Source organism: Mirounga leonina, unplaced genomic scaffold (genome assembly GCF_011800145.1).
Source record: "Mirounga leonina isolate KUSES-001 unplaced genomic scaffold, KU_Mleo_1.0 Mir_176, whole genome shotgun sequence".
NCBI classification, from domain to species: Eukaryota; Metazoa; Chordata; class Mammalia; order Carnivora; family Phocidae; genus Mirounga; species Mirounga leonina.
Genome location: NW_023270454.1, coordinates 39,971,928 through 39,997,124, shown reverse-complemented (window position 1 = coordinate 39,997,124; position 25,197 = coordinate 39,971,928). Strand labels below are relative to the sequence as shown.

General features: G+C 35.5%; 1 protein-coding gene across 4 annotated transcripts in view; it reads right to left on the bottom strand.

Moving 5' to 3' along the window:
- The window catches only part of ANAPC10 (anaphase promoting complex subunit 10), a 226,378-nt gene that overhangs the window by 185,083 nt on the left and 16,098 nt on the right, over positions 1-25,197 (bottom strand). For all 4 annotated transcript variants that reach the window (XR_004682448.1, XM_035022993.1, XM_035022995.1 and 1 more), the window contains exons 3-4: positions 22,842-22,932; positions 607-727 (exon numbers count right to left, since the gene is read on the bottom strand). Coding sequence is in view for 3 of the 4 variants with exons in the window: in XM_035022993.1 (XP_034878884.1) it covers positions 607-727; positions 22,842-22,932 (212 nt within the window). In the remaining variant the exon portion in view is untranslated. The remainder of the gene's footprint in view (positions 1-606; positions 728-22,841; positions 22,933-25,197) is intronic.

The window sequence follows — 25,197 nt, the reverse complement described above, 5'->3', positions numbered from 1 at the left end:
AGACATGGAGATTGATTGGGAAGGGATATAAGGGAATTTTACGGGGTAATGAAAATGTTCTATATGTTAATAGGAGTCGGGGTTACACATATGTTTGCATTTGTGAAAATTCACAAATAATATATTTAAGATTTGTGGAAACTGCATATAAGTTGTACCTTAAAAAATAAACCTGAAGCAAATATTCGTAACTCCAGTTATCATATGTTATGCTGAAGTATTTGGGGTGGTAGGTACAAATATCTGCAAGTTATTTTGAAATGAGTATAAAAATTAGATGAATTGATGGACAGATAATAAATCAAATATAGCAAAACATTAATAACTATAGAATCTAGGAGGTGAGTATACTGGGGCTCACTATACAATTCAGCTTTTCTGTATGTCTGAAAATTTCCATAATAAAACACTGGAAAAAAACTAAGATGACAATCGGAATTCAAAAAATTTTTTAAATATAAAAAATTAAAAGTGTTTTCTTAAATATTAATAATTTTCCTTTTATGTATTAACATTTTAATCTGTCTAATCTAGTGTCAAATGTCACTATTTTCTAAAGAGCAAGAGTAACAAGATAACATATTTTTTAAAATTTGAAAGACATACCCGAATTTCTTGAAGATTGTGAAAATTATTTCCTACTCTGACTGAAATCTTGCTTGGAGTATAGCTTTCATCAGATTTGTAGTCCGCATAAATACATAATGTCTTCACTGTTGTTTTTCTTCTAAAAGCAATAAAATAAAAACATGCTCTTTATCATGTGGAAGGATCATATCCAAGCATCTTCTGATCATAGTTTGCTAAAATGAGTACTTCAATCAACAATCTCCAATTCCTTTCATTTTAACAATGATGAAAATGAACAAGTAAAAATACAGATACACATTTATACAGGCATCTCTTATCTAGAACATGGTCAAGAACCAGATGTGAGCAAATTAAAAAGTTAAACCAAAATAGGTACCTTAAAGTGCAAATAAGCATTAAGAATTTCAGTCAAATTCATTTGTATTTTAGGTAAATAAATTATTCTAACAAGCTTGGTTTTCTTTACTAATTACTTAATTTCCTATGTCAATACTTGAAAATAATTAGCTAAGTAAGAAATTAAGTCCAGCAAAAACAAAATCATTTGTAATATAATTTTATAATATATATTTGTAGCATATATAATACTATAATTTTAAAATATAATCTCTTAAAACAAGAAATAAAATTCTGCCATTTTTAAAATATACATATCTTAGGAAGATTAGCAAGACTACATAACACAAAATTAATCTCAGAAAAAATGCAAGTGGCCAAAAACCACAAAAATGTTTAATCTCTAATAATCAAAGAAACAGAAATTAAAACACTCAGACGTTAGTTTTGTTATCACACTGAAAAATATTAAAATGATTGATAATACCCAAATTTGATTAGAAAAAGTTACTTTCATAACCAGTTAGTAGGTACAAAGCCTTTGACACATGAATTAAACTTCTAAGAATGCACTAAAAAAAAAAAAAAAAACCACAACTACTCAAAAATGGATGCAGAAAAATGTTTACCATCCTGGGTTAAATCACTAAAAAATCATAAACAACCTAAATATCCATCTCAATAGGGAATTAGCTAAGTAAATTATATCTATTCTATGAAATCCTATACAACTATTTAAAACAATCACACACATAATAGGTTAGGGAAAAAAGCAGAATACAAAACTATATATAGAAGAATCTCATTTGGGGGAAAAGAAAAAAAACTTTAAAGGCATATAAAACTATATGTATGTATAGATATATATATTATATATATATCTATATACATACATATAGATAGAGATAGAATCATATAAAAAAAGTAGAAGTGACTAGTTTGGTGGAGTCTATGGAGAACTATGGGAGAGCTTTCTTCATGATTTATATATTTTCTGAATATTTTTTTACATTGAGCATGTGTTATTTGGGTCATTTGGAAAAAAAAAAAAAAAACCACTAGACAATTTTAAACATCAACCAAAAAAAACCATTAAGAAGTCTATTTAAATGTGCTTTAAAAGTTAAGTTCTGGTATAAACTGGCACTAACTTAGTAACAATGAGCTCCTTGAACAGAAGTAGCCTGTGTCAAAAGTCAACCTATAAAAACAGCAGGGGATCTGTAGCTCTTAGTGAGGGGACCAAACTTCTATAGCCCAAGCTGTTCATCAGAAAGGAATGGGGAAAGTTAAGGACTTTTCCTCAAATAATAAAGACAGATCAAGACGTAAAACACTAAATACCCAGGAACTGCTGACAGGATAAATGCCATTACCAGGTTTTCAGAAGAGGCCAGAGGTATCAAACTGACATCTTTCTCCTTCTGGTGGGCCAGGAAGGAGACATGAGAGGAAGCAAGGGAAGAAGGGGAAATTTTGAAGGGCACACAAAAGACCGTTTCCCTGATGAGCCAGAAGCAGGCTGTGAAAGTTCTTTCTTATTATGGAGAGATCAAAGATCATGAAGATTACTCTTGAGGACTTTTGCTTTTCTTTTTTAAACAAAAACAGATCTAAAGGACCAAGCTGTTTGCTCAGAATAATTCTATCTCCGAGTTATGTAATTCAAGATAACTTAGTCACTGAAACCTGCAAGATAATCAAGGTGAGGTCAGAAAGGCAAAGAAGGGTAACAACAATAATGACTATAAAAACAACAGCAACAGTAGAAAAGAGCAAGTGGATACTCTGGCCCAGAAGTAAGGCTTTATATGTATTATTTCATTTACTCCTCTCCCGTGGATATTGAAGCTATTATCACCTTCATTTTACTGATTTAAAACAAGAAAAACAGTAACACCCGGGTTAATAATAACTAGTAGGTGGGCACAGTTAGAGTTGAAACATGTGTCTGTCCATCTGCCTCACATGATCTTAACCACTCTCACCTTCCTGTTAATTTACTGTACTTATTCAACAGTCATTGATACCAGTTTACAGTAATATGGAGGTATTTGTAGTTCATTAAATTTTATCTGCCATAAATTCTTCAGATCCATGTATTCCCAGAAAGCATATGTATAATTTATGCTATCTACATAATTTCATTACATTTGCAAATGAAACGGTGACCTCACCAAAAGTTTAAAAACTGTTGGTCTAAAAGTACCTATACAGCCTTTTAAAACTATTTACCAATTTTATCTCATGGTGAAGTAAAAAAAAATAATACTGCATAGAAACCATGCTACATGTCAAATAGCAACATATGTGGGAAGATTAAATGCATAGATTCTGAGACATCATGGTGGCTACTCAAATTGCTCAAATCATCATTATAATAATAAGCACCATATACTGAATGCTTATTCAGTGCCAAACATCATGTTAAACTCTTAGGATAAAGCATCGTAGGAAGGGAGAAGGGAGAGGGTAACACTTTCCCATTTCTGATGATGTAAGTAACACTCCCAGCCTCTCTAGTCCTCACCCACCCTCCCTTTATGCTGAGAAAGAGCTGCTGACAGGACACACACATTGACTTTGTTCCTTCATGCCACAAATTTAATAGGGACAGGCTCTACCTGGCCTAGCACTTTCATGGACTGGATGGACAAGTCTGTTTAATGCTAGGGTTCAATATTAGGAAACACACTTAACTGCAGATGTAAGCCCCTTTCTCAAGAATCAGCTTTGTCAGTTTTACAAGGGTGATATTTTGGTCTCCACCGGCTGACTCCTGGATAATTTCTCAACTCACTGGGAACCCATGAAATTGCAAGAGAAGACAATAGTGACAGATGCTCCTGGATGCCAATCTAACAGCCCCTTTGCCTTCCTTCTTCATAGCATCCTGCTAAAAGACTATATTCCCTACCTTCCCTTAAAGCTAGATATGACCCCATGACTAAGTTATGGCCAGTAAGATTTGAATCAAATGACCGTATTTTGTAACATTTATTTAAAGGAAGATATACCCCTTTTACCTCCCCCCCCCACTCCTTTCTGCTGCCTGGGATATGAACATGAGAGGTAGAATTCCAGTAGGTACCTTGACTTATGAGGTGACCTTGAGGATACAACTCCTGAGCTAAGAATGGTAGAATGGAAAGAGAAGGAATCTAGGTCCACAATACATACACTGTGGGGCTGTCATACCACTCCTGAATTGCCAGGTTCTTCTTATATGAAGAGAAAGAGAAAATAAGTTTCCACCTTGTTTAAAGCACTGTTATTAGATGCTCTATTACCAAAAAAAAAAAAAAAAAAAGCAGCAGCAGCTCTGTTACCAAAAGTTCTCATTCCTATTTAATATAGCATTATCATGCCCACATTACAGATAAGGAAACAGAGGCTCAGATTCAGGGTAAGCAAACAGTCTCATTTACATATCTAGTAAAGCACAGAGCCAGAATTTGAATCTATGTCTGTATGACTACGGTATGTAAGAGTAGCTACTAACTCCTGAGGTACAAGACTTAAAACTAAAAAACAAAATAGTTATAATATTCTGTTTATCATTTCCTGTTAACATGCTAGATACATTTTTACTAAGAGGCTGAGACATAAAGAGCCCACATACTTGCCTAAAACAAAAGGCAAATAAATGGCTTACATATATAATAAACGACTACATTCTTCTTTGTTCCTCATACAATGGTGGAAAATGTCCCCTTTGTGTAAAAGTTATTTTTCATCAACATGAACAGAATACTAAAATGAAAGTTTTTACTGAAGGCTAAGACAACAAATATGTTTTAAGAGGACATATAAGACCTCAATGTAATTGTTTCAGCAGATATGGTTAAAAACAAAACCCAAAGAAACAAACAATCAGAGATGTCTGCACACGAAGAAATAACTGCTACAGGACTTGCCCCTCCCCCCACCATAGACAACTAAATGCTGACAACACATATGAAACAACAATCTGCAGGCACCACTAAGAATCCTGTGAGAATGGATATGAATGAGGTGAGCCCTATGAACAACTGCGCTTTCTGACTGAAGGCAATCTCTAGACTGCAATGCAGGGAGGGCACAGCCTAAGAGAATCTTTCAGTCTCACTAAGTTGAGGAAGGAGTTATCCCGCGGAAAAACTCCAGAAGTCTGCACAGAGTGTGCTGTACATGCAGAGGGTGAAACTACAAAGACAAGCAAAGAACAGCAGTTGCTGGGAAAGGAACAATTACTGGGAAGCAGTAAGCTAAACAATTCCCAGAGGTCACAAAGGGTAGGGAATCACTAGAGTTCCCAACAAACAAAGTGCAGAGTACGGATACCTCTTCAAATATCTAGCATATTCATTTGAGATCCCAGAAGAGTCAAGCCTTAGCATACCGGAGGCAAATCTTGCCCAAGATAAGTGATCTTAAAGTGTGGTCTGGGGACGTGTGGAGGACTTCAAGACCCTTTCGGGGGATCAACAAGGTCACAACTATCTTCCTAATAATACCAAGATGTTATTTGCCTTTTTCAGAATCATTCTCTTATGAGTACACAATGGAGTGTTACAAATGCTATCTGAAATGGTATGTTGCAAAAGATTTAATGAAGAAACACATATGAGACTCCAGCTGTTCTCTCTTATGCCAGACACAAGACATTCACACTAAAAAAGTAAATCAATAACATTATTCTAACGATTTTTTGTTTTGGAAGAAACCGTTATTTTTCATTAAAAAATGTTATTTATCCAAGCATATAATAGGTTAATCATTATTTAATTTTAGATGAATAAAGACTCAAATTCTTCAGCTATAATTTCTAATATGGTAAATACTGATATACATAAAAAATAAGCAAAAGATCTCTGGAGACCTAGATAAAAGTTTGAAGTGGTACTAAAACCAAAAAAGTTAAAGAACTCCTGCCCTAGAGCAGGGATCTGCAAAACAGTGCTCACAGGCCAAATGTGGCCCACCACTTATTCCTGTAAATAAAGTTTTATTTAAACAAAGAAGCACCCATTCATTTACCTACTGTCTACAGCTGCTTTGCATAACAAATTTGAGCAGCTGCAACAGCCTAAAATAAGGTTTGCAAGGCCTAAAATATTTACTATCTATCCTATTACAAAAAAAGTTTGCTGTACCCCACCAGAGAGTAAAAAGTACTCTAGTCCCACTGTAAAGAGATCAACCCTCAAAAAGATCAAGTTGATTCTTAAGTTACTTAAGTTACTTAACTGCCTGCCAGAACAAAGTCCTATCCTCTTTTAAAACAAAACAATACATAGCACTCAACAAAATTTACTAAATCCAGCATCCAATCAAAAATTACTACAAAGAATCAGAAAAATGTGACCCACAATGAGGAAAAAAAACAGTCAATAAAAATATGCAAAAGACAGAGATGACAGAATGAAAAGATAAGGAATTAAGACAGAAAATATAAATACCTACAAGTATACAGCAAACCATTTAAAACTTCTGGCTTAAAAAAATAATCATGATTTTGTTTATGAATCTGGAATTTGGGCAGGGCTCAGAAGGAAAGTCTACATAGCATCAGGTGCAGCAACTTGACTTGAGATCTAAAGGACCTACTTCCAAGACAACTCACTACTATGGCTGGAAAGCTGGTGCTGGTTATTGGCTGGGAGCTAAGTAGCTCAGGCTTTGGCCTTTGGTTCATTTCCTCATGGGCTTCTCCATTTGATGTGGGTTTTCTCACAGCATGGTAGATGGGTATCAGAGAGAGAATCACATAAAAGAGAGAAAACAAGGTAGAAGTTGTATAGTTTTTATGACCCAGGCTTAGAAATAAGTGTCATAACATCCATATTCTCAGGCAACAGATCCACAAGGGCCTGACCAGTTTCAAGTGAGGAGACATAGATGCCATCTCTTGATTAGGCAGTAGCAAAGCTGTAGAAGGGCATGTGCAACAGAAAATAATGTGGGGCACGTGGGTGGCTCCAGTTGGTTAAGCATCTGTCTTTGGCTCAGGTCATGGTCCCGGGGTCCTGGGATTGTGCCCCACATCATTGGGCTCCCTGCTCAATGGGGAATCTGCTTCTCCCTCTCCTTCTGCCCCTCCCCCCCCAACTCATGCTCTCTCTCATGTTCTCTCTGGTGCTCTCTCATGTGCGCTCTCTCTCAAATAAATAAAATCTTTAAAAAAAAGAAAAGAATGTGAGCATACTGGAAAATATAGTCTGTCATAAAGATGCTAAAAGAATTAAAAGAAAACATGAGCACAATGTGGAGAGATGAAAAATATTTTTAAAAATGGAATTTGTAGACATAAAAAAAAATCTGAAATAAAAAATTCACTGGATGGAATTAACAGCAGTTTAAACATTGCAGAAGACTGTGAACATAATGGTATTTTCAAGAAACTCTCCAAAATTAAGCACAGAAAACAAAAAGCTCTCATCCCTCATTAAAATAAATAGAGTATCAGTGATCTGTGAGACAGTATAAAGCAGACTAACATGTAATTGGAGTCCCAGGAAAAAAGGGGGTTAGATAGAAATCATTTGAAAGAATTATAGCCAAAATTTTTCCAAATTCAATGAAAAGTACCCATAGATTCATGAAGGTCAATGAATTACAAGAAGGATAAACAAAAAGAAATCCACATCAGGATAAGTCATAATTACACTGCTTAAAAAAAAAAATAGTGATAAAGAAAAAAATCTTAAAAGCAGCAGGGGAGGATGAGGAGACACATTAAATACAGGGAAACAAAAGTAAGAAAGACAACAAACTTCATATCAGAAACAATGATGGAACAGTATCTTTAAAGTGTTAAAGGAAAGAAACAACCTAGAATTCAGTACCCAGTAAAATATATTTTAAAAATAAAGACAAAATAGGGGTGCCTGGGTAGCTCAGTCAGTTAAGCATCTGACTCTTGATTTCGGCTGAGGTCATGATCTCAGGGTTGTAGGATCGAACCCCGAGTCTGGTTCCCGTTCAGCAGGAAGTCTGCTGGAGAGTCTCTCTCTCTCTCTTCCTCTGCCCCTCCCCCCACTTGCATGCACTCTCTCTCTCCAAAAATAAATAAATCTTTAAAAAATAAATAAGTAAAATAAAGACAAAATAGAGACATTTTCAAACAAGCAAAAGCTGTGAGAATTGATCACCAAAAAATTTGTACAATGAGTAATGTTAAAGAAAGTTCTTCAGAAGGAAGGAAAATACCAGATAGAAATGTGAATCTATGAAAAGTAATAAAGAGTACTGGAAATAGTAAATATGTAAGTGAGGAGAAAACATTTTTCACATTTAAAAATTTTTCTAAAGGGATGCCTGGGTGGCTCAGTCAGTTAAGCATCTGCCTTTGGCTCAGGTCATGATCCCAGGGTCCTGGGATCAAGTCCAGCATTGGGCTCTTCCTCAGTGGGGAGCCTGCTTCTCCCTCTGCCTGCCACTACCCCTGTTTGTGCTCTCTCTCTCTCTCTCTGACAAATAAATAAAATCTTTTAAAAAAAATAAAAATAAAAAAATTTTCTAAAGGTAACTGTTTAAAGCAATATGTTGTGAGCTTTATAAGAAATGGAGAAATAAAGAACATACAACAGCAGCATAAAGGAAAATGGGGAAGTGAGAGTAAAGAGTTTAAGATTCTTGTATTATATGTTAAATGTAATATTATTTGAAGGTAGACTGTGATAAGCTAAAGATGCATATTGTAAATCTTAGAACCACTAACATTTTAAAACAACATTAAACAAAATAAAGATATATACTTAATAAGGTAATAGTAAAGAGCAATAAAATTGATATCAACAATAGAATTATTGTGGAAAGAGCCCAAATGTCCATCAACTGATGAATGGATAAAGAAGATCTGGCATATAGAAAACTTCCAAAATCATTCTATGAGGCCAGCATTACCGTGATCCCAAAACCAGACAAAGACCCACTAAAAAGAATTACAGATTAATATCCCTGATGAATATGGATGTGAAAATTCTCACCAAGATGCTAGCTAGTAGGATCCAACAGTACATTAAATGGATTATTCACCATGACCAAGTGGGATTTATTCCTGGGACGCAAGGGTGGTTCAACAACTGCAAATCAATGTGATACACCACATTAATAAAAGAAAGGACAAGAACCATACGATCCTCTCAATAGATGCAGAAAAAGCATTTAAAAAACACAGCATCCTTTCTTGATTAAAACTCCCTGCAGTATAGGGATAGAGGGAACATACCTCAATATCATAAAAGCCATATACATAAAACCCACAGCGAATATCTTCCTCAATGGGGAAAGATTGAGAGCTTTTCCCCTAAGGTGAGGATGGGGATGTCCACATGACAGGAATGTCCACTCTCACCACTGTTGTTCAACATAGTACTAAAAGTCCTAGCCTCGGTAATCAGACAACAAAAAGAAAAAAAAGCATTCAAATCAGCAAAGAAGTCAAACTTTTGCTCTTCGCAGATGACATGATACTTTATGTGGAAAACCCAAAAGACTCCACCCCAAAATTGCTAAAACTCATACAGGAATTCAGTGAAGTGGCGGGATATAAAATCAATGCCCAGAAATCAGTTGCATTTCTATACACTAACGAGACAGAAGAAAGAGAAATCAAGGAATCAATCCCATTTACAATTGCACCAAAAACCGTAAGATACCTAGGAATACATCTAATCAGAGGTAAAAGATCTGTACTTTGAAAACTGTAGAACACTCATGAATGAAATTGAGGAAGACACAAAGAAATGGAAAAATTTCCATGCTCATGGATTAGAACAAATACTGTTAAAATATCTATGTTACCCAGAGCAATCTATACATTCAATGCAATCCCTATCAAAATACCATCAATACTTTTCACAGAGGTAGAACAAATAATCCTAAAATTTGTATGGAACCAGAAAAGACCCTGAATAGCCAAAGGAATGTTGAAAAAGAAAACCAAAGCTGGTGGCATCATAATTCTGAACTTCAAGCTGTATTACAAAGCTGTAATCACCACAAGAGTATGGTACTGGCACAAAACAGACCCAGAGATCAATGGAACAGAATAGAGAACACAGAAATGGACCCTCAACTCTATAGTCAACTAATCTTCAACAAAGCAGGAAAGAATATCCAATGGAAAAAAGTCTCTTCAACAAATGGTGTTAGGAAAACAGGACAGCCACATGCAAAAGAATGAACTTCTTACCCATACACAAGAATAAACTCAAAATGAATGAAAGACCTAAATGTGAGACAGGAATCCATCAAAATCCTAGAGAACACAGGCAGCAACCTCTCCGACCTTGGCCGCAGCAACTTCTTGCTAGACACATCTTCAAAGGCAAGGGAAAAAAAAGCAAAAATGAACAATTGGGACTTCATCAAGATAAAAATCTTTTGTCCAGCAAAGGAAACAGTCAACAAAACTAAAAGACAACCTACAGAACACTAGAAGATATTTGCAAATGTCTTATCAGATAAAGGGCTAGTATCCAAAATCTATAAAGAACTTACCAAACTCAACATCCAAAAAACATATAATCCAGTCGGGAAATGGGCAGAAGACATGAACAGACATTTTTGCAAAGAAGACATACAAATGGCCAACAGACACATGAAAAAATGCTCATCATCACTCAGCATCAGGGAAATACAAGTCAAAACCACAATGAGATACCACCTCACACCAGTCAGAATGGCTAAAATTAACAAGTCAGGAAACAACAGATGTTGGTGAGGATGTGGAGAAAGGGGAACATTCTTACAGTGTTGGTGAGAATTCAAGCTAGTATAGCCACTATGGAAAACAGTATGGAGGTTCCTCAAAAAGCTGAAAATAGAGTTACCCTATGACCCAGCAATTGCGCTACCCTAGGTATTTATCCAAAGGATACAAACGTAGTGGGACGCCTGGGTGGCTCAGTTGGTTAAGCTTCTGCCTTTGGCTCAGGTCATGATCCCAGGGTCCTGGGATCGAGTCCTACATCAGGCTCCTTGCTCAGCGGGGAGCCTGCTTCTGCCTCTGCCTGCCACTCCCCCTGCTTGTGCTTGCTTTCTATCTCTCTGACAAATAAATAAATAAAATCTAAAAAAAAAAAAAAAAAAGGATACAAACACAGGGTACCTGTACCTCAATGTTTATAGCAACAATGTCCACAATAACCAAAATATGGAAAGAGCCCAGATGTCCATCGACAGATGAATGGATAAAGAAGATGTGTTGTATATATACAATGGAATATTATGCAGCCATCAAAACAAATGAAATCTTACCTTTTGCAATGATATGGATGGAACTAGAGGGTATTATGCTAACCAAAATATGTCAATCAGAGAAAGAGAATTATCATATGATTTCACTCATATGTGGAATTTAAGAAACATCAGATGAACACAGGGGATGGGAGGGAAAAATAAAATAAGACGAAATCAGAGAGGGAGACAAACCATAAGAGACACTTAACTCTCTTAGGAAACAAATTGAGGGCTGCTGGAGGGGTGGTGGGTGAGGGGATGGGTAACTGGGTGATGGGTATTAAGGGCACTTGAAATAACAAGTACTGGGTGTTATATGCAACTGATGAATCACTAAATTCTACTTCTGAAACTAATAATACACTATATGTTAATTCACTTTAAATAAAAATTTTATAAAACTACAATAAAAAAGATGTAGCATAGATAGATAAATACACACACACACACACAAGCACACACGATGAAATATTATTCAGCCATCAAAAAGAATGAAATCTTGCCATTTGCAAAAAAGTGGATGGAGCTTAAGTGTATTATGCTAAGCAAAACAAGTCAATCAGAAAAAGACAAATACCATATGATTTCACTCATACGTAGAATTTAAGAAACAAAAATGATGAACATAGGGGAAGGGGGAAAAAGGAGAGGGAAGCAAGCCATAAGGGACTCTTAACTATAGAGAACAAACTGAGGATTGATGGAGGGGAAGTGGTGGGGGATGGGCTAAATGGATGATGGGTATTAAGGAGGGCACTTGTGATGAGTACCAGGTGTTATATGTAAGTAATAAATCACTAAATTCTATTCCTGAAACCAATATTACACTATACAATAACTAACTAGAATTTAAATACTTGAAACAAGCAACAATAAAAAAGATTAGTAAAATTGATAAATCTCTAGCCAGTCTGACCAGAGACACCAAAAAGAGAAATGATAAAAGTTATCAATACCAGGTATAAAAGAAAAGATATTACTACAGTTCCAGCAGAAATTAAATAATTGAATATTAGAAACAACTTGTCAATAAATCAAAATAATTTAGATAAAATGAAACATTCTTTTAAAAACACAAATTTTCAAAACTGATTCAAGAAAAAAAATAAATTAAAGAAATGACTTTATAAAAATAAAACTTCACACAAAGCAAATGCTGGGAACAGATGGTTTCAATGGTGAATTTCATCAAACATCTGAGGAAGAAATAATAGAAATTTTACTTGAACTCTTAGACAACAGACGAGGAAACATTTTCCAATTCATTATTTATGGGGCCAGTATTATCCAATAACAAAATCAGACTAAGATTAATAAACAGAAATGATAAGCCAATATCCCTTATGAATAGAAACATAAAATTCTTCAACAAAATATTAATAACTCAAAACCAATAATACATTAAAAAAAGACTTAAAAACCAATTGAAGAGATATAACACCAAAAGCACAATGTGTAAAATACACAAATTAAAATTAAAAACTTGTGGGGCACCTGGGTGGCTCAGTCCTTAAGCATCTGCCTTCAGCTCAGGTCATGATCCCAGGGTCGTGGGATCGAGCCCCACATCGATCCCTGATCAGCAGGAAGCCTGCTTCTCCCTCTCCCACTCCCCCTGCTTGTGTTCCCTCTCTCGCTATCTCTCTCTGTCAAATAAATAAATAAAATCTTTAAAAAAAAATTAAATTAAAAACTTGTGATTAAAAACTTGTGTGAAAAGGCAACCCACAGACTGGGAGTAAATATCAGAAAATCATATATCTGATAAAGGATTAATATCTAGAATATACAAAGAATTCCTAAAACTCAACAAGAAAACAAAAACCCAACTCAAACACAGGCAAAGGAGTTGAATAGCCATTTCTTCAAAGAAGATACCAAATGGCCAATAAGCCCATGAAAAGAGGCTCAACATCACTAACCACTGAAGAAATGGAAATCAAAACCATGAGATACCACTTCACACTCATTAGGATGATTATAATAAAAAAAAAAAAAAAAAGGAAGGAAGGAAAAGAAAAGAAACCAGAAAAGAAAAGGAAAAGGAAATGAAACGAAACGAAAGGAAAAAGAAAAAGAAAGAAAAGAAAGGAAACAAACGCTGGTGTGGATTGGAGAAACTGGAATGCTTGTACAGTGTTGGGGGATGTAAAATGGTGCAGCTGCTGTGAAATCAGTAAGGTGGTACTCAAAAAATCAAACAGAGTTACCACTGATCAGACAATTCCACTTCTGAGTATATTCACAAAAATAACTGAAAGCCAGGACTCAAACAGATATTTGTACACCCATGTTCACAGCAGCATTATTTACAACAGCCATAAGGTGAAAACAACCCAAACATCCACTGATGGATGAATGGGTAAACAAAATGTGGTATATACATACAAAAGAATATTATTCAGACTCAAAAGGGAATGAAATTCTGATATATGCTACAACATGGATGGACCTTGAAAACATGCTAAGTTAAGCTAGAGGACAAATACTGTATGATGCCATTTATATGAGATAGCTAGAACAGTTAAATACATAGAGAGGTTAAGTATAAAAAGAAAAACAGTTAAATACAGAGAAGGAAAAGCAGAACAGTGTTGATCATGAACTGGGGAAAGGAAGGGATGGAGAGTTATTGTTTAATGGGTGTAGAGTTTTGGTTTGGAATGATAAAAAGTTCTAGAGATGAATAGTGGTGATGGTGTAACAACGTGAATGTACTTAACGCCACTGAACTATACACTTGAAACGGTAACTGTTATGTATATTTTACAATAAAAAAATCAATGAAATTTGCTATCTCAACAGACTAAGAAGAAAAACCATATGATCATGTAAGTAGAGGCAGAAACAGCATTTGAGAAATTCCAACACCTATTTATTTAAAAAAAAAAAAAAAAGCCTCAGCATACTAGAAATAGAAGGGAACTTCATCAACCTGATACCCTGAGGAGTTATATTAATTTCTGTCTAGAAAGAGAACACTCCTCAGCAGGAAGCTAGAGGTATCACCAGAGGCCTAGGATTTGAGGAAGGAGTAAATGATAAATGCACCTTCATCAAAAGAATTGCAGGTGAATCATCCATAGCATTAAGTGATTGTGGAAGTAGATGCTCTCACTCACAAAAGCATCCATAAGACAGATTCGCTTTAAACATACAACCAAGTAAAGAGAGCACAAGTGCTAGATCACCAAGACAGAATTGGCAATTTTAAGTTTTCCTTCTCCATTTCCATCCTAGCAGGCCTAGAGAGTTCAGAACTAGTTAAAAATATGGAAGAAGACAAATAAAACCTAGGTACGGAAAGAGAAGCAAACCACATCTTATTCCATTTACAACAGACTGAAGCTTAAAGAGAGGAAGAAACCTTAAAAGAAACAAGCAAGTCTGAGGCTTTCACTATTAGCTAGGATTACTAGCTTATTTCATTACAGCTAGGATGGAATGTTTTAATTTCTAGTCTGTTTTGCTATTTGAAATGAACAGAGAACTGTATCTATTACCCAAAAATGTCATACCTATTTCCTACAAAGTTCTCATCCAGGGCAAGAAAGAACTTGCCCCTAATTAAAAAGAACAATGAGGTATAAAAGTAAATGGTACTTTGTTATTATATACTTCAAATCCATCTTGACACATTAATAATACATACCAATTATTCCTAAAATCTACATGCTCAAGTCGCTAAGAAACTGTTACAAGAATTAAAAGTTGCTTATTTTCTCTGTGAAGGGAATAATATCTAAGGAGTTGAATATTCTGTTTCATCTTAACAAAATACAGCTGACTCTTGAACAGCATGAGTTTAAACCGTGCAGGTCCACTTATTCTTAGATTTTTTTCAATAAATACAGTACAGCACTATAAATATATTTTTTCTTCCTTATGATTTTAATAATATTTTCTTTTTTCTAGCCTACTTTACTATTGTAAGAATACAGTATATAATACACATATGTTTTAATAATCTATATTATCGATAAGGATTCCAGTCAATAGCAGGCTATTAGTAGTTAAGTTTTGGGGGATTCAAAAGTTACAGGTAGATTTTCAACTATGCAGGGGGGCTCCTCACCCCTTGTGTTGTTTAAGGGTCAAGTGCATAAAGTCCATACTGAACCTCTTTCAAGCTTATTTGTAATATAATTTTTTTTCAATACACAAAGTCCTTTCTTCAGTACCTAAAGTACTCATGAACACACATATGGAAAGCAAATGGAAGAAAGTTGAACACAGGTCTTACATATGAAAGTCAGTTCATAAGAGCTAAAAAAAGTTATCCAATCCTAAATTACATCACGTTTTAGTCATAATCTTTGACAATAAATTTCTAACATTTCCTTTAATTTTTTTCATTCATAATTCAATGTGTAGTTGACTGGTAAAGTCCAATAAATATCTGGTTGAGGTTAACAATTTCTACTGTAGTTGCAATTGTCTTAAATTATTAATGAACTTAGTACCTATTATTTTTTTAATGACATCAGCACTTTGATTTTTCCATTTGCTCTACTTTTTGAAAATAAAAAATGCAATAAACTATTCAATAACTGTACAAATGCTTTTGTTTTTAAGATTTTATTTATTTACTTGACAGAGGAAGAGAGAGAGTGAGGGAGAAAACACAAGCAGAGGGAGTGGGAGAGGGAGAAGCAGGCTCCCCATTAAGCAGGGAGCCTGACGCGGGGCTATCATGATCCCAGGACCCTGGGATCATGACCTAAGCTGAAGACAGACGCTTAACGACTGGGCCACCCAGGTGTCCCTGTACAAATGCTTTTTAACAAAGATGTCTAAGTGCTGAAACTACAGTGCTGCCATGAGCTAGGTCCTGGTGTTCACCTGTTAATGGGTATGGTTTACAAACCTAAAACTAATCAACAGAGATGATGGAGCAAAAAGTACAGACTTTATAAAATTTTCTAAATCATAAAAGTTATGAACAGTCAGCAATTTGGGAAAGTGGGGAAACTAATTTGTATGATTTGACTTAATTTATAGCCATACATGTATTGATATGTATGTGTATGAATGGTATTATTAAATTTATAGAGTTCTTTTTGTTCAATGTTTTAAATGGTAATGGAATTTATGACTACCAATGTTCTCCTTCAACTAGATTCTAGGAAATCCTGATTTTTTTTTAATTTATCATTTATCTTACTGTTAAACTATCAACCTTTCTCTTCAAAACAAAACAAGCCAGTATAACTTTCAGTATTTTACCTAACATTCTTCTGTTCTTCACTATTTCAATAAATTTCTTCATGACATGAAAATCATTGTAAATGGTGTATAAGTATGAATGGCATATATTTTTTATCATAAGGATAAAAAGGGCAAGATCACATTTAATAAAATTTGCAGAAATTTTGATGAAGGCAGACCAAACACAAGCAGAAATTTTATTTTGTTCCTGCTCAGCTTAATATTTTAGTACTTACCCTTTTAAACTGGTATGTACTTTAAATGTTCCATATTAAACTACACTCTAATTTTTTGACAATTATTAACAAATTTTGAAACTCTTCCCAAGAGTACTGCCTTTACAAACAGAAAAGGCAAAAAACTTCCCTATTTTCCATTTAATTACAGCATTATCCACTCAAAGGATATTTCATTTTCTTAGGATATATGACCCTTCCCCCTCTTTGCCTTAGCATTTTTTCCCTAACTGCTGAGATTCTCTCTTTTGGTGGGTGAGTCTTTTCTCTTTATTTAACAGGTAAATAGTTTTAAATCTTATTCAAATTTTCATGAAGATTATTTCTTTGTAAATTTCTGGCGTGGCTGTAGAACAGTACATTCCTCCAAAGAAAAGCAGAGAAATATGAAAGTTTTCCAAATAAAAGTAGATGTTGAGGGGCCCCTGGGTGGCTCAGTTGGTTAAGCATCTGCCTTGGGCTCAGGTCATCATCCCAGGGTCCTGGGATGGAGCCCTGTGTTGGGCTGCCTGCTTAGCGGGGAGTCTGCCTCTCTCTTTCCCTCTGCTTTCCCCTGGCTCATACTCTCTTGCTCTCTCTCTTTTGATCACTCTCTAATAAATAAATAAAATCTTTAAAAAAAAATGGATTTTGAATGCATGAACCCTACATGACACTTCAGTTGCTAGTGTGTCTATTCCTGAATTTAGAAATATTCTAACATTTAAAGCTATTTCACAAAGTAGCAGAGCGAACATATAGCAAAGTAAAAAATAACGTATTTTAATTATACATAATCAGAATCATAAGCCCGAAGGGCTAAAAATGAGCTGAGAGGGTCAAATGATCTAACCATCTGTACCAGGTAAATACCCAGATTCAAAATTTTTCTGATAGGTAAATCACACATTATCTTTGATCAGTTCTGATTTTTAAAAGTTTTCCTTATAAAGCCATAATTGGTCTCTGTGTAACTCCCATCTTTTGGACAGTTTTTTCTTATGAGGTCACACAAAAGAAATCTAATCCTCCACAAAGTATAAATCCCTCCAATTATGTAAAGAAAGCCCCCAAAGTCTTCGGCAGACTATATGTTCCCAATTTTTTTATTACATGGTTTGTTTTCAATTCCCTAATCATTCTACCCCTTTGTTTTGAGCACACTCTAGCTTTCTTTATCAGTGTTAGAGGGGAAAGCCAAAATGGAACAGGATACACAGGAGGTCTTCCTAGGCTTTATGCTTCCATTACTGCATCCTAAGGTCATATTAGTTCTTCCAGCAGCCACATCACACTGTTAACTAAGATTAAATTTACTGTCAACCCAAATTACTAAAGATCTTTTGCACTTCTTGCTTTGTCCTCCTTTCCCATCTTGAGCTTGATTTTTTTTTTTGAAAAGGGGGGCAGAGGGATGCGGATTAAGTGTAGAATTATAATTTATTATTATTTCATCTATTTGAAATATAATAGTTTACTATCCACTAATACAGGGACGAGCGTTCAATATCATTTTGATTTTAAAACCATTTTAAGAAATATAAAACTTTTATATAAAAAAGAACCTCCTTTATTTTTTATATAAAAAGCGCTTCCCCTTTCTGAATGATTTAATCCTAAAGCTATTAGAAAGAACCAAGCAAGATAGGCACGTGCACAAAAATGGGATATTGGAGGCTGTTCAAAGTAAGGAGTGCATTCACATGGTGGAGGGGAGCAAGTGTAGCACAGAGTGTTGGAGCCCATATGGAAGTGAGCAGAACTTCTGAAGAGGAGAGCAGCCAGGTATGGGATGTTAGAGCCTGAGTGGGGTGATGAAGACATCCACACCACAAGGTGGCCCAATGCAGCATATAAGAGCCTTTGTGGAGCGAGAAGTCATCTACGTTGTAAGGTAGCCTATTACAGAGTGTCAAGCCCAAAGGGGGATAAAAGAGGGCATTCATACCATGCAGTGAGGTTCTGGAGCCAAGAAGGGTTAGAAAAGTGGCCTGGCATGCAATCAAAGCCCAAGTGAGCTGAAGAGAACATCCCACACAAGGGAGTGACTGATGTAAGATGCCAGGGCCCAGACCAGGTTATCTGCAAATAGGGAAGTACAGAGAGAGTGAAAAGACAACAGCACAGGACAGACTGAGAGCCTAGGTGGGGTGAAGGGGTATCTGTCAGGGAGGGGACAATGAGAGAAATGGAAGACCGGTTACATGCAGGGGGATTAATGAGATAAGTAAGGAAGGATAAGAGAACCAACCAAGTTCTCATTCATGAAGAAGGGGTTTATCGGTAGAAAGAGAAAAAACTAGAATAAACCCTGTTCACTCTGTATTAGAACTGGAAGTGTCGGTATGAATTTATGATTTGTATATGTGTGAAGACAGAGAAATAAATACAGATGTAAATATGTTTATGTATGTATGTGCATGTTATGTACATATATCCCCTTATTGAGAAGGCTCAGATATAGAAGCATTCCATAGCAATGAGCACACCCAATACAAGAACTGGTGTATTGGGTGTGCTCAATATATCAATCTGGTTTCTTTCTTTCTTTTTTTTTTTAGATCTATTTATTTGAGAGAGCATGCACAAGGCGGGGAGGGGCAGAGGGAGAGAGAGAAACTCGAGCAGAGTCCCCGCTGAGCAGGGAGCCTGATGTGGGGCTCGATCTCACAACCCTGAGACCACAACCTGAGCCGAAATCAAGAGTCAGATGCTTAACCAACCAAGTCATCCAGGCACCTCACAAGATCTGGTTTTTAACTACTATTCTCCACTACAATATACCCGATCTTAGAGAAATGGGGCACAGAATATTGCGCCAGAACAAAAGAAATTGCTCAAATAATCACAGAGACTGTCCAAAGGTAATAGTGTCAACTGGAGGGGACTCCCACTGGCCAAATCTGAGGCAATTTGAGCACCGACACAAATGATGGTCATAACAGATTTAAAGCAGGTGAGTAAAACAGTAAACTCTGAGTCCATGCTGATATTAATAATTTTGAATAAAATGAAAGAGACTTTTCAGTGGAGAAGTTTGGGAGATACTACCTTAATCATATAATAGAAGTAAACATCATCAGTAATGGGACAAAATACAAATCATGTATCCCAAATAGTAAGATACAATGACAAGCACAGAACATCACTTCTGTGCTAGTTTTCCTGAAGATGTATAATCTGAAGTTACTCGTGAAGATCAAAGAAATGGAAATTAAGGGACATTCTTTAAAATAACTGGCCTATAATCTTCAAAAGTGCCAAGTCAAATAAAAAATGAAGAAATGGGGCGCCTGGGTGGCTCAGTTGGTTAAGCGACTGCCTTCGGCTCAGGTCATGATCCTGGAGTCACAGGATCGAGTCCCGCATCGGGCTCCCTGCTCGGCAGGGAGTCTGCTTCTCCCTCTGACCCTCCCCCTTCTCATGCTCTCTCTCTCTCTCTCATTCTCTCTCTCAAATAAATAACTAAAATCTTAAAAAAATAAAAAATAAAAAAAAAAAGTGAAGAAATGTTCCAGATTAAAGGAGAGTAAAGAGAAGGGACAACCAAATTCAACCTGTGATTCAACTTTACAGGCACAACTGGTAGAACAGGAATGGGGCTGTATAATTAAATGTATCGGTGTTAATTTCCTAAGGATGTATTGTGGTTATGTAGGAGAATGTCTTTCTTTATAGGAATGACATACAAAAAGGATTCTGGAGAGCTGAGACATATATCGGCAACTTACTCTGAAACAATTCAGGGGAAAAAAATTGTTCTGTACTTGGAACTTTTCTTTAAGTATGAGATTGTTTGCTGGAGTGGTGGGGCGTGGGAGGGATGGGGTGGCTGGGTGATAGACATTGGGGAGGGTATGTGCTATGGAGAGTGCTGTGAATTGTGTAAGACTGTTGAATCACAGACCTGTACCTCTGAAACAAATAATACATTATATGTATGTTAAAAAAAAAAAAAAAAAGAAGATAGCAGGAAGGGAAAAATGAAGGGGGGGGAATCAGAGGGGGAGACGAACCATGAGAGACTATGGACTCTGAGAAACAAACTGAGGGTTCTAGAGGGGAGGGGGGTGGGGGGATGGGTTAGCCCGGTGATGGGTATTAAAGAGGGCACATACTGAATGGAGCACTGGGTGTTATATGTAAACAATGAATCATGGAACACTACATCAAAAACTAATGATGTAATGTATGGTGATTAACATAACATAATAAAATAAAATTAAAACAAAACAAAACAAAACAATGTCCCTGCTCCAAATAAGTCAAGGTCAAAATAAACGAAGAGCTCAAGATGACATCCGTCCCATTTGTCTAAGTCCTGGTGTTGTGTGGATGAAAAGTAACAGTCAGGTGTGACAACAGGTGACACACCCAAAGTAAAAGCCAAATTTGTTAACATTTTTCCATTTCTAAACCATCCCTAAAGAAAATCACATGTGGGTTCACACGATCTTCACGGTAGTCCAGCAGAGCAACCATGCCATTTGGATTCATGTTTTCACTAATAAAGAACTGGTAGTTCTTGAAATTTGCAAAAAAATAAAATAAAATAAATAAAATAAGGATAAAAATAGCTGTAAAGATTAAATGAAATGAATGGGTAATGCATTTTAGCAAAGTATCTGATATTTTAAGTCTTTAAAAAATATTAGGTGCTGTTTTTATTTCTGGTATACACATATTTAGTACACAAGGACAAGAGTTGGCATACTACAACCCACTGGGTGAACTCTGCCCATCACCTACTTTTTTAAGATGAAGTTTATTTATTTTTTTAAAGATTTTATTTATTTATTTGACAGAGAGAGAGACAGCAAGAGAGGGAACACAAGCAGGGGGAGTGGGAGAGGGAAAAGCCTTCCTGCTGAGCAGGGAGCCCGATGCGGGGCTTGATCCCAGGAGCCTGGGATCATGACCTGAGCCGAAGGCAGACGCTTAATGACTGAGCCACCCAGGCACCCCTTTAAGATAAAGTTTAATTAGAATAGCTAAATTTAGCCAGTGTGCATTGCCTATGGCTGCTTTCATGCAATAATGGCCTGAGTAGTCGCAAAAGAGACCCGATAGCCCAGAAGGCGTAAAATGCTTGTTATCTGTTTTTTTCATAAGAAATTTGCTGATCTGGGGCACCTGGGTGGCTCAGTCAGTTAAGCATCTGCCTTCAGTTCAGGTCATGATCCCAGGGTCCTGAGAGCTCCCTGCTCAGCAGGGAGTCTACTTCTCCCTCTCCCTCTGTGTGCTCGCTCGCACACTCTCTCTTTCAAATGAATAAATCAATCTTAAAAAAAAAAAAAGAAAAAAGAAATTTGTTGATCTGTACCCTCAGTGAGAAAAACAAACTAAAACGGCACTTAGCATGCGACTCTTGATCTTGGGGTGGTGGTTCAAGCCCCACATTGGGTGTAGAGATTACTTAAAGATATAATCTTTTTTAAAAAGAAAAGAAAAAGAAAAACAGACTAAAAATACAATGCTATAAAATGTTAAAATAGGGGTGCCTGGGTGGCTCAGTCATTAAGCATCTGCCTTCGCCTCAGGTCATGATCCCAGGGTCCTGGGATTGAGCCCCGCATCAGGCTCCCTGCTCGGCGGAGAGCCTGCTTCTCCCTCTCCTACTCCTCCTGCTTGTGTTCCCTCTCTTGCTGTCTCTCTCTCTGTCAAAATAAATAAATAAAATATTTTTTAAAAAAAAGTTAAAATAGATGTAAATGGGGCAAGATAATCAAGTTAGCTGGTTTCCATCTATCTCAATAAATTCAAAGCAATTGAAAACCATATGGTAATTTTCCTTTCCCTGAGAAAGTAAGCATTTCAAACCTGAAAATGTCCTTAGAGGTTCTAGGTTAAAATATTTTTTTTCCAAATGGAAATACAAATTTGAGAATTACATGAATAGACTATACCTAAAGAATTTACTATTATCACTCCAGATGTAGTTAATGCAATGCATTAAGGAAGGCATTCATTGCTTTGGGTCATAAGCAAAGCATATTTTTCCAAAATAAATCACATGAAAAGTATATTTAAGAAATCTCTCTGTAAAAGGAACTATGTAAAGTACTATAAAGAATTCACAAAAGACAAGACTGAGTAAACTTAAAACACAATCTAAAGGAGTAGAAAAATAATCTCAAGGCTTATAAAAACCAGAGTTAAGTGCATTTCGCTATAATTTCTATATTTCTTTCAACTTTATGTAAATAAAATAGATCACTTTGTCCACTTAACCTACACAAATCAAAAAATCCAAAAATGTATTACCTGAATTGGATGTTTACTAAATGAGGCTGGGAGCCATCTGATTGCCAGTAAGTCTCAAGATTGTCATCTCGTAATTGATCCACTCCAAATCCTAAAACACAAGTAACAGTAAGTTCTCAAGAACAAGAAAGAGCTATATATTCCAAATATAAAATTACCATTCACATTTGTCTAGAAAATGTGATAGATAGGATGGTCAATACTGTAAAATTTAAATTAACTAGAATTCTTCCATCCTCTTCACCAGACCTCAACTCTTAGAATATGCACACAAAAGTTTATATTAGGGCAAGTGTTCTTGGTTGTTGGCTTTAATTTTTAAAGAATGTCTTCTAAATATACTCTAAAGACAGCACGTATTCAAACCCAGTTTTTTACACTTTCTACAAGGTGGTAGTAAGAATGATCCTCATGTCCTGCAAAATCAGATTTTATTAAGTCCAATATGCCATATATCTTTCTATGGCAACAAAAAGGACAACTTAGAAATATTTTCAAAAGTCATACACATTTTGAAACCAAGTGTTTCTGATTAATCAAAAATTAAATTTGCCCAGAATCTCATATCATCTAGCCATTCTACATAACCGAAGTAAAAATATCCCGTATTGTTTTTTCTTGATTAAAATCATTATAATGCATACTAATTATGGAAATAACTTAATGGTAAAGTATGGATTTCTCAAAAATATTTAAGAGAAATAAATTTAATTTACATTTTAATTTTTTCACTAAGTACTATATTCATCATGGATCAAATTCCGAAGGTAGAAAAAAGAACATTGTGAAAAGTCTCTATTCCCCCTCCCACTATCTAGTTTCCCTCTCCAAATATAATCAGTGTTATCAGTTTTTTACATACTGTTTCACAAATACTGTACACATATATAAGCAAATGCATATATATTCTTTTTTCCCCTCTACATAAATAATGGCATACCTCACAAAGTTCTACACTTTGCATTTCTTTTTCACTTAACATATCTAGAAGATTCTTCAATATCAATAATAATAATTAATAATAATAGCAAACACTGATATCACATTTACTTTGTGCAGACACATTCTAAGTATCTTACATGATTATATTATGTTAAATTTATTTAACCCATATAAAAACTCAGTTAACCTAAACAGCTCCCACATTTTTTAAAAGTTATACAGTATCTCGCTGTCTGGAAATATCATAATTATTTAACGAAAACCCTAGAGGACATTTAGGCTGTTTCCAATGTTTTCCTGTTAAAACAACACTGCAGTAAACATCTACCTATCTATAATCTTTAAGTGCGTATTAGTATTTCTGGAGGATGGATTTCTAGGAATAGAACCCTGGGTCATTTAAATTTTTAATTTGATAAATATTGCCAAATCTTCCTCCAAAATGCATCTTCACCGATAATGTACAAAAACACCTATTCCTCTACATAACCAGTAAAAATTAGGGTATTCTGAAATCTTTACATTAGGTTTTGAAGACATAGTATAAAGATATTAAGTATCTATTTAATAAGTTTTTTTTTAAGATTTTATTTATTTATTTGACAGAGAGAAAGACAGTGAGAGAGGGAACACAAGCAGGGGAAGTGGAAGAGGGAGAAGCAGGCTTCCCGCTGAGCAGGGAACCGGATGCGGGGCTCAATCCCAGGACCCTGGGATCATGACCTGAGCCGAAGGCAGATGCTTAACGACTGAGCCACCCAGGCACCCCTATTTAATAAGTTTTTATATTGCTTAGATATTGAAATCATTTTGGACATACTGAGACAAAATAATGGAAGTTAATTGTAACTTTTTTAATTTTAATATGGGTACTAGATAATTTTAAATTACATATGTGGTTTGCATTAATTTCTGTTGGACAGCTCTGCTGTGTACTCATGTTAAAATGCAATCATTCTTTCACGTATTTACTAACCTGATAGGTGAAAAATTTTATTTCAAACTTTCATTGATCATTTTTATTTTTTCTCATAGAAAATACCTATTCATAATCTCCTATATTTTCACTGTACTTTGGTCTTTTTATTGCTTTATAACTCTTCTACTATTATAGATATTAACCCCATGTCTGTTCCACGTGATCCAAATATGCTCTCCCCAGTCTGCGATTTGTATCTTAAATTTGCACATGCTGCCTTTACAGTATATACTAGTGAATGAGAGGGGTCTTCCCAGAGAAAATAATTTTTGCATTGTATTCTGAAGTACTAATAGGAGTTAGCTAGGTAAAGAGGTAGAAGAGCAAGGTTAAAGAGCATTCAGTAAAGAGAAAAACATGTAATGGCATGGGAAAAGAAAAGTGGAATCTATAGGAAACAAAGGTAGGTCCTTTTGGGAGCTAAGGCTATACACT